Raw genomic sequence first — 15,228 nt, forward strand, 5'->3', positions numbered from 1 at the left:
TCGTCCCCTGTATTTTCTTTTTTTTTTTTTTTTTCCCCACTCTTTTCACTCATTGTCATTCTTTTTGCCTTTGTCTCTGGCTGGCTCTTTCCCTTGCCCTCTTCTTTTTATTCTCTCTTTCTCACCCCCGCACCACTCCCTCCTGTCTTCTATCCCCCCCCACACACACACACACACACACCTCCTGGTTGTTTTGGTGTGTGCGCTGGTGTGTCACGAAGGGGGTGGCGGTTGATTGGTGGTTGGTGGTTTGGACGGACACCTGATACTGGCACTGCCTCACAATGTGGGAATGTGCGACTTCTTCAAAATTAGGTTTCCAAGGTGGGTGTTGTCCCTAGCAATGGTGAGCACGATCATGAGAGTTTACACAGTGGTCCTTTTGTCTCTCTCTCTCTCTTTGTGTCTTTTATGTCTGGCTGTGACTCTAATGTACGTGAATCTGCAGTTCTTTCCATCGCTGCCGGGGGGGAAAAAAGCAGCAATAGTTCCAAAAGCCTGTAAGCCATTGCAGCCGCTCATGTTAGCCAACAGGTGACAGTCAAACGTCAAACCACATTGGAGTAAACACGCTCTGAGTGAAAAGACAGACAGATAAGGAGGGGTGAGTAGGCATGGGGGGGCTGAGGATGACAGAAAAGGAGAGCTCAGGACAGAAGTGAGGATCCAGGTGAACCTCGCTCTTTGTTAATCACGGTGGACGTGGTAGCCTCAAGCCACGCCGCCGTCCATGCAAAATCTTTCAAAAAGTTACTTGTGTTAAGCAATTTTTTTTTTTTTTGGGTTAGTAACTTTAGACAATGTTGCATTAAAATGCAGCAAATCCTCCCTGAAACCTCCTCGATCACCAATAGAAGTTCAAGTCAGCGGAGGAAAGTGTGTTGAAACTGCTGCAAAGATCACTGAGGGGGCAGACCCTCACTATCGACGCCACATATTGATGAATGTCTGTGGTGATGCAGCGCGCCGTATATTGAATTCTCGAGTCTCGCAGACAAAATTGAGTGTCCTCCATGTCCATTTCGCCGGTAGTCCACTAAGCAGCGCTACAGTAGATGAGAAACCCACTGAGGCTCTGCAGCCATCGATCTCGTTCCTTCTGTCTTCTATTCTTCTTGTGCAGCTTCAACACTACTTTTCTTCCCTCTCTATTGTTTTCTTATTTGTTCCCCAGCTCTCTTCCTCTCCCTCTTTATTCCTCTTGCATCTCCTGACTGCCTCCCTCTTCCTTACCCTTCAACGTCTCTTTTCTGACTCCAAAATGTGAGTCTCTCTATATTTAGATGCTCCTCTCTTCTCCCCTTGATTTCTCTTCCTTTATCTCACCTCCTTTTTTTCTGCTGTTGAAGGACAGATTTGCAAAAGCTCTCCGAGATTCATCAGTGTTGTATAGTAGCTGCTTTTTGATCAGCTTGATGAGTGACAACACAGCCTCGGGCTATTATATACAAATGTGTTTTTATAAACACTTCTCTATCTATATGTAAATCACTGTGCTGCTCAGTTGCTGTTGTACAGCGGGCTGTGGGAACGTTAGTTGTAAGTGAATGTTGCATGTTGAGGGCTAAGTTAATGTAGTAAAATTATGTGTTTTTCTCTTGTTTGTGTGTGCTCTGGAGTGTTTGTGAATTAGATTAGCCCGGAGTGAAGTCTCTCTTAATATTTGCACAGGGGGGGGATGGAGGGTGTGCCTGTTGAACTTGTGAGTACACACTTAAGCTGCGGCTTTTTTTGCTCCCCTCTTTGCATGAGCTCATTGTAAACTGCGGCCCAGTGTGGATTTGAGAAAGATGCCTCTGTTTGCTGTCTGACAGAGCGACAGTCACACCAAGTTACCCTTACACACACAGACACACTCTCTGGACACCCGCCTCGGCACCAGATAGCGACTGGCCACCAGCAGTGAGTCACCATCATTCAGTCATTCGCACACTGCACGTTCAAAAACCACACATTTTAACAAACAACAATTAGCCTACAGTCCTCAGACACTTTACGAATTTATTCCTTTAGAACTGGTATTGTTCTGCCATATGTTCATTTTTTTTTTACATTTTCTCCCCCCCGGTTACCCTTTGTTTCATTTCCTCTATACTGTTCACTTGTTGTATGCGTGTGTGTGTGTGTGTGTGTGTGTGTGTGTACGTGCTCTTGTCTCAGACCTTTGGAGCTGGTGGCTGCAGTGACTGTTTTAACAGCTCGGGAACAGGCTGCTTGTGTTCTGTGGGGTACAGTCATGTACAGTCGTGTCTAGCTGAGTCGTGACAGGTTGCTTTTTGGCTGTGACAGGTTGTGTGTTAAGACATATGAAAGGGTCTGGACAACCACACACGCACCCACACACACACACACACACACACACACACACACACACTGAGTGGCCTGCTGGCAGAGACAGATCAGGGTTGGTGTTAAAGGTGAATTTTGAGCCCATCCATAGTCTTGTACTGTTATCGTCACTTTAACCACAAAAAAACACAAAAAAATTGTTAAACTGGAGGATGAATTAAAGGAAATTATGTTTTTTTAAAAATAGTTTTTGGAAGTCATATTCACTGATGGCCAAAAGCCAAATTGCTGAGATCTGGTCCAACAGCGTAAGGAACATAAGCAATCACCCAAAATGTGAGTTATAATCCTTCATTACATAGATATGCAAAGCAAAATTTTGAATAACTTGAACACACTACATGGCCAAAAGAATGTGACAGCCCTGTTTACATGCATTTGTCTACTTTAGGTCTGGGGTTATCATGGTATAGGTTAGGTTGCTTAGTTCCACTGATGAGAGATCTTCAGCATGCAGTGATATTTGAGAAAATAGTTTAGCTACAACTTTGTAGCACCAGCTTTGGAAAGGCCTTTTCCTGTTTCAGCTCCACAAAGAAATGGTGTTTCAAGTTTGGCATGGCTGGCCTGCACGGAGCATTGAACTCAACCCCATCAAACACCTTTTGGATGAACTGGAAGGCCAACTGCAAGTCAGGCTCTTATCAGCCAACATCCTTCCCGACCTCTCTAATTCTCTTTTGTCTGAATAGGAGAAAATCCCCACAGCCAGGTTCCAAAATTTTGTGGAAAAACTTTTCTGATATAGCAGCATGTTAATGTAGGTGTAATGTTAAGGTGACCACATAATTTTGTGTGTATGTACTCAAAGTTTAATGAGTGAGCAAAATCTATTAGACACATACAGTTGTTAGTTTGGATAATGATTTTAACATTTGTCAAATAAGTGGTTTCTTTTGTGATAACCTGACTGCTCCACTGTAGGACACTGTCCTAGTAATCCTGCAGCAGTGAGGTATAGTGTTATCATAATCAATAGATAAAAATAGCCCAGGTTGTTTAAAAGAAACCCTGAATTTACATTTCAATAAGACATTTACAGGGTAGGGTAAGACGAGATTGAATACTACTAACCCTGGTTACGAAAGCAAAAGGGAAAAGAAATATGATGCAATTTGTGACCGGACAAAACCCTTACACAACACAGGAGAAGCCAGGAACTAATCCTGCTATTAGACAACGTCCCACCTTAAAACTCCACCCCCTCCCCCCACCGGGATATCAGGGGTTTTTACATCAGCAGATGAGTCTCCAGACTGTTGCGTTGATGAAACTGGGTTTTGCACCAGGAGACCACACAAGGTGGTGTGGCCATTGTCACATGGGACCCCCACCGTCCTACCTCCACCACCAACATCTATCTCCTCCCACCTGCACAACCAAATACAGACACTTCCTGTTGGTGATTTCACTTCCCTGTACCACGCAGATAAAGCTTTCAAAGAAGTAGCCTTTTCCTGTCATAAAATTAAACTGAAACCTGAGTAATTATGAGAGAGTACAGTCATACCTTTTTGTTTAGCCAGTGCAGGCCTGCAGTGATTAACAGAGCAGTGAAGATAAAGAGTAAAACTCAGTAACTAATAATCCTCTTGTAGCATACTATAATTATCAACCAACACACATACATATATACACTTACATATATACACTTGCTATCCTTTTGGGCTCTCACACATTACCTGTGACTGCACTGCAGCTGTTGACAGATGCTCTGTTTTTACACTAAACGTTAGTATGAAGTAGATAAATGGAAGATTCCAGCGCTGGTCATTTGACATTTGAATGACATCTCCTGACTCACAGCTCAGCTCTTCAGGGATCCACCCCTGTTTGCATAGGTGGCTAGTTCTGGCTACTCTCTATGTTAACAGCAACACGTATCAGACAAAAGACTCGCTGTCTGACTATCTGTTCCTGTGCCTTCACCTCTCCTCCTCTCTGCCTTTCACATCCTCCTTTCCTTTTCTTCTCCCATCCTTTCCTCCCTTTGCTCCACTCCTTTTATTTCCAGCTCTCGCTCTCGTTTCTCCTTGTCCTCTCACCTTCCCTCCCTCCCGTATAGCCCTCTTTCGTTGTCTTACAGTCCCACTCATCCGCCCCTCTCCGCTCCTCGCTCCCGCTCTCCCCCTCCTTTCATTTTGGGTTCTCCGACAGTGGTAATGAGATGTTTCATTATTTGCATTTCACAGCTTTTAATAGAGAGAGAATTTAGGCTAAGCCCCGGGTCGTCAGTCAGGGAGTTACCATAGGAGACATAGCAGGCTTAGGGGCCTAGAGAGAACGATAGCCCAGAAACTACACACACACACACATACACACACACACAGACACATGCATTAGTGTTGAGGAGGAGGGCACAGAAAAAAGACATGAAAAGACAAACAGAGATAGATTGCTGGGGTGATATGGCATTTCTCACTCTTTATTTGAAGCTCTTGATATGTCATAGTATCACTGACACTTTGTGGGTCCATTTGACTAACTCAAGGTGAAGTTCACACTCAGTAATTAGGGCCAAGGCAAAAGGACATCATCATTAACGTCTTAGAGTCACACCTTTTTTCCGGTCACTCTGGGATGATCCCGGTCCATCCTTACTATGGCTGGATTTCCATAAGATCACTCCAGGCTTAACACCTGCGTGGCTGAGGTTGAGAGGAACAGGTGGCAGGAAAGGGCTGGAGCTGCTGAACCGTACACGTTCGTGTCATAAGCTGGACGGGAGGCTCTTATAAGAGCAGATCTTTTGGCAGGTGCGCTGAATGTGAACATGTGCAAAAAGCATGATGAGTAGCATGGAGGTCTTCAGCTCTTGAGGAGGGTTCCAGGTATTGTTTTCGGGCAGTGCATGCAGGATGGGACCGAAGTGGGGGGTGGAAGAGCGAGGGATGAAGGGAGTAGTGCTAAGTCTCTCTAAGCCTCCTGGATCCTCTTTGGTCCCTCTCCACATGACATGGCTATCCTTCTTTGAGTCAATCTCTTCCTCCACCTTGGCTCACTGGATGGCGGCCAGAGAAACAGTGAGCGGACAGAGAAAGGGAGAGCAAGGTAGAGGTGCAAAATGTGGCATGATTAGAGCTGGTGGTGAAGGTGGAAAAAATAATGGTGGACAGATGGAGGGTGTGTGATAAAAGAAACAAGGGAAACTGACGACACAAACCCCGTACAGCGAGATAGAAGGAATTCTGAGGAAAAATGAAAGACAAACACACGAACAGTCATTTATTTTCAACAGAAAATAAAGGACAATGAATCTAAGAACGAGCCATTCACAGTTAATAGCATTGTTGTGTTGTGATTTTTTTTCTAATTGCAGCTTGCATGCCTGCCTGTGTCTGCCTGTGTGTGCATGTGTGTCATGTGTATGTGTGTGTTATTTTTGTCCGTGCCTGCCTCGTTGATGGGCTGCCACCCTGGCTTGTCCCGGAAGGCTGCCAGCTCCGTCGGATTGGGGATTAACCCCGGGATAATGGCCTTGATGCCCAGTTGAGTGGAAGCAAAGCTGTTTAAAAAATATTGGCTGCCTGAGTCACTCTCCCCTCTCTTCCTGTCTCCCCCTCTTTCTATCTTCTGTCTCTATCTTTCTAGCCTTGCCGTCTCTGCGATTCTGCTCTATTCTATTTTCTCTCTGTTTTTCACTGTTCTTTATCTCTCTCGTTCTCTGGCTCTACATTTTCCCTTCTTTCTATCTCTTTTGATTAGCCACTTTGCTTCATTTCTGTGTAAGCTCATCCCATGTTGAGAACACGTCCAGTTAACATCAGTAATGTTTACCACTCTATTGTGGATTAGAAAATAATAAAGTAAGCCTTTCAATCTAGTTTAGCCTTCCTTTTTTGTTTAAGTAGAGAGACTAATAGATTTTACCCTGTGAAGTAATAGCTGTCTTCTATCATACTGTCACGTGTTTGAAGAACAGTGTCTACATTGTCTAGCCGAATATCATTTTAATTCCACTTGTGCATGCTGTAATTTTTTCCGGTAGTTTCTCTCATTATATCAGAAGAAGTCCGCTTCCAAGCAAACCAATTCTTTCTTCCTGTGCTGTTTAATTTTTCATAGATATTAGCATATCATGTCAACGATTCTCTTAATATCTTTGTCTTGAGGCTTACATCGTTTATTTCACTTTGTTTTGAAAGCTTTACATAATACATAATTCATTTTGTGCAGACCTGCCAACCTGTTTGCCTTTTCTACAGAAACTGATATGAAACTGTGCTGGTGCAAGTCACTACTAGAAAATATGCAAAAGGGAACGTGAACAACATAAATGCCAGCTTTTGGCTACTGAATCCCAACTTGATGTCCCCTCCTGCTTCCTCCACACATTCATTCACTTCTTCAATCTCTGGCCAGTTTTCACTGCGTCCTCCCTGCTGATTTGAAGCTACAGCGCCAAGATAAAAGTAGGGATGTGAAAAGGAGGGAATTCACTGCTAACAGAGAATCCTTTCGTGCATGTATTGGTACATAAAGCTTGGGACAAGTTGGTATTTGTTTGTACAGATGCTAAGTAACATCGTTAGCTTATTGTTCCTCTTGAATCATATTTAACTGTGCATTAAATAATTTTTTGACCACTTTAGGGCACTATAACAGTCTGTAAACACAACATTTGCATGTAATCATCTTAAAAAGATCAAATAAGATGACTGTCAGCCTGCCTTCGAACATGTTAGCACACAGCTGCTTATTTATGCAGCAGATAAGGCACAACGCTGGCATTCATTTGGAGTTGTGTTGTTAACCCCAAACGATGAGCTACAAAAATGCTAAAATCTCTGTAGAGCTGAGGCAAAAACTAAAGGTAATAATTTTCTGTGGTGGTTTGTCTCTATGAGGGACCCATGTCACACATGTGACCCATTATTAATAAAATAAAAAAAATAAAAAAAATGGTGCCAAAAATGCACATATGCTTTTGGTATTTTTTGCAGCAAGCGTACATTAGCAGAAACAATTTCAGTCTGCAGTTTTAAAAAAATGCTATTAGTCTGTTTTTTCCTCTTTATTTATTAATGGCTTCTATTTATTTATTTATTTTATTTTACCACTTAAATGATGGGCTCCGTGAACTCACTTCTCTCAGTTTGACATGCTCGTCCAACCAAAGTCATTTTATCAAATAATGAGCAGAATTGTTACATTTGTTGGGCAGAGGGCCACAATTTGAATGTGTAGTGATTAGCTGAGGGTGCCAATTTTGCAAGCAGCACACTGGCTACTAAATGATAATTTGCCCCAACTAACTAGAAATCCCTCAATTCAAAGTAAGTGTGTGAAACTGCTCGGATGGTGAACCTGCAGTCAGTTAAACCTTGTACCTGCAAGAATATTAATGAGTGCATCAACAAATATGTATTAGCAAAGAGGTGCTGTGATTGAGGTGAGTTTTATTTGCTAAAATATGTTGTGTAATCTTGTATTATCACCCTGTCTAAAGATGTTTCACATGTTGTAACATCTTCTCGCAGTGTGATGTCTGAATACCTCTTGGAATCACAGCGTGAGCCCCCCTGTGAAAGCAGTCTGCGTTAAACCCCATACAAACAAAGTATCGCGCTGCCTTTGATCCAGAAGGACCTTGCGCTCCATCTCCCCTCGGTCCTGTGCGGTCAAGGAGGCAGAGAAGTGGCTCGGAGGGACAGGCTGCATTAAGAGAAACACAAGAAGGAGGAAGCCCCATTCTCTCACTCCATCACATGTCTCATCTCTTTAATCGTCTGGCTGGGGCCTAAAGTGACTTTGCTGTGATGTGACCAGGACAAACCGGGTGTGATGCCATGACGGCTCTGCTAAGTGTGTGAACGTGTGTGTTTTTTTTAGTTCCTACATGTGTTTGTGTATTTAGGGGCAGGAAGTCTGTGTGTGTATGTGTGTGTGTGTGTGTGTGTGCGTGTGTGTTAGGAGGGGAACAGGGGTCTTGACGGTGTGTGTTCGTGTGTGTGCCAGGGAAGGGGGGGGGTTAAGGAGGACAGTCACTTTTGATTTGGCCTCAGAAGGGTGACAGGGACTCGGAGTTGTAGTGGCATGCTTTACTGAAACAATCGTCTCTGACCACAAATAAGCGCTCACAGACTGTCAGCCTGCCTTCTGATGACTTTTTCCTTGCTTTTTTTTTTTTTTTTTCTGGTGAAATTTCATAGAGGGATGAAAAGCTTTTTTTCTGTTCTGTGACATCCTGAGAGCAGGCTTTAGTTTCTGTAGCCTTGGTGAGGCTGCTAATGCTTTGGATGAGACACAAAAGTCTCTGCCTTTCTCTCTTTAGTTGATTGTCTGACAACTTCATTTTACCTTACTTTCCCACCTTGTGTCAAGTGTATATTTGGAAAAAAGTGGGTTATAAATCAAGGCTGTACTCACATAGGTAGAGGGAGGGGGGGATTTGGTCCTGCAGATGGTCCAGGCTCATGGAGGAAGATGGAGTATACTCCATCTTCCTCCATGAGCCGTTTGAGGAAATGAAGTCAGGATGAAAACTGGAGAGGTTTATGTGTACTACACTAGGGGTAGCAGTGGGACTGGTTCCTCTGGAAAAGGGTTTTCCAACTGGAGGGAATTGGACATGCTGAAATTAAACAAGCCAATTAGGCAAGCAAAGAGTTTAGAGGTCAAAGCGCACTCCATTTAAGTTCCTCTTCTCTGCCTAACTGCTAACTCAGTACGTCTCTGAGTCTGTTGAAGCAATAAATCTGATTAGACCTCTCCCTCTCTGTTCCTCTCAGTCCTTTGCTGTTGTTTTACCCTCCACTGATCATTGTTTTTGTTAAATTTGAGGCACCATTTAACATGTCTTTGGGTGCAATCCTAGCCACACACTCACGCCACATACACACAGACTCAGACTCACACACATAGCAAACAAACTTTAATACTGCCTTAGACCCATGGCCCCCTGTGTCACGGTGCTGTACCACCCTGACATTATCGTTAACGCTTTGGACACGCATTAGCACACAGAATGAAAAGTTGCTCTAATGAACTTTGGTCCCAGTTACCAGACTTTAGTCGCACTCAGTGGGTTATTTAAATAGAAATCATATTAAAATGGTCCAGGATTGCACAAAAACTGCATTAAAGTAGATTCACCCAAATGATATTACCATATATTTTGTCACCTACTTCTTTTTTATGTGGTCATGCAGATAGTTTGGAGGTATCTGCCTCCGTGCTATTACAGTAAAGGTGAATGGTATTTTCTGCTAGAGCTGCAACTCACAATTATTTCAGCAATAATTAACCTGCTCATTATTTTCTCAATTAACCTTTTTTTTTTTTTTGGTCCGTAAATATAGTGAAAAACAATTTCCTACAGTTCAAGGTGATTTCTTAAAATGTCTTGCTTTGTTCAAACAATGGTCCAAAAACCAAAGAGATTCAGTTTATTTTTATCATGTATGACAAAGAAAAGAATCAAATTCTCATGTTTGAGAAGCTGAATCCTGGGAATATTTTCCATTTTTGTTCAAAAAATGACAAATGAGTTTACAGATTCTGTTGACTGATTAATCAATTAATTATTGCAGCTTCACTCTATAACAAAAAATAGTCCTTGAACACTTTCTGTTTATTATCCAAATGAATTGGGACACTTCTAAAAAGAAATTCTGCCCTTTAATTAAAAAATAAAATAAAATTTTAATGTTGTAAGCACCACAAATTAAAGGCCTCCAGTGTCCTCCAAGGTCAGAGGGAGAAAAAAAAAAAGGTATTTTTTTCCTCTTCCTTTGTAATTTAGGTGAACGTACTCTTACAATTCAGTTCTGTTGCAAATACATTGGTGTTGCTGTCATTAGCATGTTGCTTGTTCGCTTGAGTGCTTGTCATTGTTGTTCCTCATTTATACAGGGATGTTAAAAATGGTAACCAAGATGGAAATGGAGAGAGCTGGAGGAACCTGAATGCCACAGTCTTATTCCAGCAGTTGATTCGGTGTAGCTGGCTTTCTTTCACCCCCCTCCCCCCGCTACCAGTAGATGTGTGTCTCCAATGGGAGCTGCTGTTTGGCGAGTGTTGCACAGTGACCCTGTATTTCACCATTCACACTAGCCAGAAAAGAATGAGGAAGCAGGGTATTGAGGTATTTTTCAGTGAATAAATGACTTCTTCTGTGTTTTATGTGGTTCTGAGAAGGAGCCAATCTTATAGACAGGGCTATACAACTGAATGTGCCAGTGGCCCTGAGAAAAGAAGAGCAGAGAGAGGAGGAGGGAAGCTGCTGTGTCCTTAAAGCTGCTTGTCTCTAAAGGTGAGAGGTGAAGACTCTCAATGCTTCAATCAGGGCAACGCAGAAAGGAAAGAATCTCTCAAGGTTAGACCGCCAATAGATTTTTTTTTTTCTTCCAGAGAAATGTGTGAGCTGGAGGATAAAAACTCTTGCGTCAAAACTCGCCTTTTGAGACTCTGAGGGACACTCTGCATTCACACCTAAGTTTCCTCCTCCTCACAATTCTTTCTACGACTTAGAGAAACACCAATCAAAATGAAAGTTTGTGAGGCAGCCGTGCATTGATTGAACTCAGGACACTTTTACTTTTTTTTTTCTTTAGTAAGGGAGGCTTCAACAGTTGTGGCCATCACTCCATCCACTCATCCACTGCCGTTCATATGAGGTGTGTTTGTCCAAATGGACGTGGGAGACGCTGTGGATTTATCTGATCTTACAAGCCATCAGGTTGAGCAGAGCTTTGCTAAACATGACCTGAAGTGTGCCGGCCCCGGAGCAAACGCTGCTGTCACCTTGGCCAACCCGAGCTGTCATGTCTCAGAATGGCCCATGAGAGCTGACAGCTGTGGCGTTCCCAAAACAAATCACTGCTGCGTTTGGTAACACTCTGCGTCCGCGCGATTTAGCCCTCACCAAGACAAGAGTGGGAGCGGCGGCTGCTAATGCTCTGGCTAATGCACTGCCTGAGTGTGTGTGTGTGTGTGTGTGTGTGTGTGTGTGCGCGCGTGCGCGTGTGTGTTCATCTTCTGCTTCTTCTCTGCGTGTGTGTTTGTATGTTTGTGTTTGCTAGCGCTTTTATGGTTTCTCTTTGTTTCTCCGCCACCTCGTTGATTGGTTCAGCATAGAGAGATGTTCACATCTCCCTTTGTCTCCTCCTGCTCTCCCTCTCTCTGTGGCCTTTACCTGCAGCTCACAATGCCTTTCATCATGTCATCTAACCTGCATGCAGCCAAAAAAAAAAAAAAAAGGGACTTATGTTTTATCATCACTCAAGGAAAAACCCACTTATATCTTCGATCAATGTTTGTGAACCCAAAAGCCAGAGGTAGAGCAGCTCTATGGGCTAATAGGTTGTAAAAATCTAGATCTCTAGCTTTTCTCATACTCAAATTTAGTAAAAAAAAAATAAATAAAAAAAAAACATTAAAATATACCAGTGTCTCTCTACTATCACCACGAATCCTGTCAATGAATATCAAAAATTGGATCTTCATTCAGTGACAGATCAAAAGCTCCATGAATTGTCATTACAGGTCTTTTCTCTGTAGTTTTCAGAAAAAACTTTGTGTTCCCAACCTCAGCTGAACTGAGCAAGATCAGAAACACTGAGGTGAAGGTTCAAGAGTAAATTTTCGTCTTAACTAGACAGCTGATTGAAAATCCACAGTTGAAACAAAATGGAAATTAAAAAAAAGGGGCTGAGGCCGTGTTTATTGATAAATTTAATGGTAAAGTGGTCTGTGCTAAATGAGGTGTTTTTCTCCTTCTCAACTGTTTGTGAAAGTGTTGTGCTTTTTAACTAGCATTTTTAATGAGCGTACACACACTGTCAGTCAGTCACACACACTTACGCAGCTACACACACACACACACACACACACAAATGAACCTGTCAGACACGGTTTAAAGACAGAGATTTTTGACTATTTGTTACTGGGCTGTTTTTAGACATCAAACTACCGCAGTTGAGATGTGTCTGCTATTGATGTGATTGTTTTTATGTCACGGTCATTACTGAGATATCCTTACCCTGGCTTGTCTTTAAAGGTACAGCTAAATTTGCTTATCGCCCCCCCCCCCTTCCATATATAGCTACAGATACATATTGACTTAGAGGAGGAAACACCTGAATATGTTGCCAGAAATTTCATTTCCAAAAAAATGACAAGGTGGTTTACATTTTATTGCTCCTGCACTGTATCTGTCTGCTGCTGTACAGTCACATTTCCACACTGTGCATTTCATGGTGCAAGATACTGTACTCTAAGAGCATGTACATACATCCTAAGTTGATTTCTTTTGTGTCCCCTTTCATTTCTTAGCAGACGTTTTGAGGAGAGGCTTTTGTTCAGCTACACAGATGAACAACAGGAAGGAGGACATGGAGATCTCCTCTCACTACCGTCAGCTCCTCAGAGAGCTCAATGAGCAGAGGCAGCACGGCATCCTCTGCGACGCCTGTGTCATTGTGGACGGAAAGATCTTCAAGGCCCATAAGAACGTCCTCCTGGGCTCCTCGCGCTACTTCAAGACTCTTTACTGCCAGGTAAGGGGCTGCCACACTGGGGAAGCTGGGTCAGGGGATTTAGTACTTGTTTTCCATCTCAGATCTTGGTGTGTTTTTTCAGTTCACAGACAAGTGTCAGTTGTTGTGTTTGAAAAAGGTTTTTCCTCCTTTCTTGTGCGTGATGAATAAACCAGAAAACTGTGAACACTCCTTCTCCTCACCCTTCAGGTTAAAAAAGGGGCAGAGCCTCACCACCAGACTACTGTCACTCACCTGGACATCGTCACGGCGACAGGCTTCAAAGCCATCCTGGACTTCATGTACTCGGCGCACCTCGCTCTCACCAGTAAGAACGTGATCGAGGTCATGTCAGCCGCCAGCTACCTGCAGATGACAGACATTGTCCAGGCCTGCCACAGCTTCATCAAAGCTGCGCTGGACATCAGCATCCGCTCTGAGATGGCTGACGAACTGGCTGACTTTGAAATGGGAGCTGTCGCTGCTGCCAGCATAGGTGGAGGAGGTGGCGGAGGTGGAGGAGGAGTGGGTATAGCAGGAGCAGGGGGTGTTGCAGGAGTGGGTTTAGGAGGAGGAGGAGGAGGAGGCATTGTGGGCATGGCTTCTGAAGCCCTGGCCTCCATCATGTCTGGTCGCAGCACCTCCCCTTGGCTGGCGCGGCGCACCAGCCCCGCCAACTCTTCTGGGGACTCGGCCATCGCCAGCTGCCACGAGGGAGGTAGCACGTATGGCAAGGAGGACCAAGAACCCCCCAAGAGCCATGAGAGCCAGGAGGAAGCCTGCCATGACTCCCAGCCCGCCTGGCCGCACGACTACAGGCCTGTAACCGTCAAAGAGGAACAGGTGTCCCCCGCCTCCTCCTCTCATCCACGGGACACTCCCAGGGGGGCAGCCCAGAGCCAGGGGGAGCAAGGGACTGGGGGTGCTGCTGGAGGAGGTGGAGAGGGGCCCTGGCAACCTCTATCAGGGTCAGGCCGGAGGAAGAACAGGAAGAACAAGGACACGGTCAGACATATTACCCAGCAGGCTGAGAGGAACTGGGACAGAGAGCGGGACAGAGACAGAGACAGAGACAGTAGGCCTGGATCGCCTCTGCCCTCCATGCTGGCTGTGGCTGGATGGAACTACAACGGACAGGACATCCCAGGTAAGGCTTGACAAACCTGCTTCTGACACTGTTTACTGTCTGCAGACTTAGGAGGGAAGGGCTGCTGCAAATTTCTATGTGATATAAACCAAACCGACATCAGCAGCAACGGTGGAAGCATGGCATGTGTTTTCACGCCCAAATAGTCTCTTTTTATTGGATTTGTTGGTTAGATTATTAGTTTACTGTCACAACAGCAGGTGGAATTAACTTGAACTTGTCCCTCAAAATTGGAAGGATGGACGCAGGCCAAAAGAAAACAGACCGCCACTTCCATCTTGGAAAAGACTTTGTGGTGCTGGTTTGATGACTTTGAGGATTTAGACACTTCAAGAGTTACTGCAGTTTCGTAATGTTGGCCCCTACTTAGTTCAGTTATCCAGTCATGTAATTAATGAATGACTGGTGAGATAAAGAGATTAGGTTAGATAATTGGTTGAGAGTGTCGATCTCAACACCTAAACAACGGCAGAATCTAATTTATCTGTGCTTCTCTTTTAAAAGACGCCCCCTCTCACCAACAGGGCAGCATTTGTCGTGTGAGTGATCCAAATGCTTTGTTGAGTGTGCATGACGCTTTACAATACATGTGTGCTTAATACTCTGAATCCTGTGTGGATACTTCAATGCATGTCAGCCATCCACACAGTTTACTAGTGTAAAATGGCCTCTTCCCCTCCTCCGGGGTTGAGATTAGCGAGCTTCTACACTAACGTGTTAGGCCCAAGATGATTATCTCAAATCTTGGAGGTGTGAGGTGAAGCCTGGGTAAATGCAGATGGATAATACAATCCTCTTCTTACCGCGGTTTATGTAACAGACACTCCCACATAAACAAGCAAACGCATACACAAACAAACTCAAGAAGACGTATTTATTTTGAGAAAGCCTCTCTTGATCCTCATCCTTGCACAATTGTTTAGTGAATTCTTTTACACCAAAACTAATACATAAAAAAAACATTTACCTGTGTCTTCGTGTGTATGTGTGTGTGTGTGTGTGTGCGCTGTCGGGCCCAAGGCGTCGATAGGTAGATCATTAAAAGTAAGAGAAGCTAATCCTGGGCGCATTAAGGGAGTTGGCTGTGAAATGGGCACACGCGTTACGCAGCGAAAGAAAACAGGATAATTGAATTGACCTGGGTCACTGCACGGATTACCAGCGCGTCCTCGCCATTCGAGGCTCCTCCCCCTCTCTCTGGGGTTTAGGGAAGGACCTTCTGGAAAGGGCGAGAGGAAGGGAAAAGCAAGAGAC

The 15,228-nt window shown here is 44.1% G+C and overlaps 1 protein-coding gene across 3 annotated transcripts in view; it reads left to right on the forward strand.

Moving 5' to 3' along the window:
• Positions 1-15,228, forward strand: part of zbtb46 (zinc finger and BTB domain containing 46) — a 66,269-nt gene that overhangs the window by 8,175 nt on the left and 42,866 nt on the right. For 2 of the 3 annotated variants that reach the window (XM_071476482.1, XM_071476484.1), the window contains exons 2-3: positions 12,625-12,848; positions 13,038-13,974. In XM_071476482.1, the coding sequence (XP_071332583.1) occupies positions 12,663-12,848; positions 13,038-13,974 (1,123 nt within the window). In that variant the 5' untranslated portion in view covers positions 12,625-12,662. The remainder of the gene's footprint in view (positions 1-12,624; positions 12,849-13,037; positions 13,975-15,228) is intronic. The other variant, XM_071476483.1, reaches the window with a different exon arrangement.

Source organism: Trachinotus anak, unplaced genomic scaffold, assembly GCF_046630095.1.
Source record: "Trachinotus anak isolate AG129_WGS33_773 ecotype Australia unplaced genomic scaffold, CSIRO_AGI_Tana_v1 ptg000004l, whole genome shotgun sequence".
Lineage (NCBI taxonomy): Eukaryota > Metazoa > Chordata > Actinopteri > Carangiformes > Carangidae > Trachinotus > Trachinotus anak.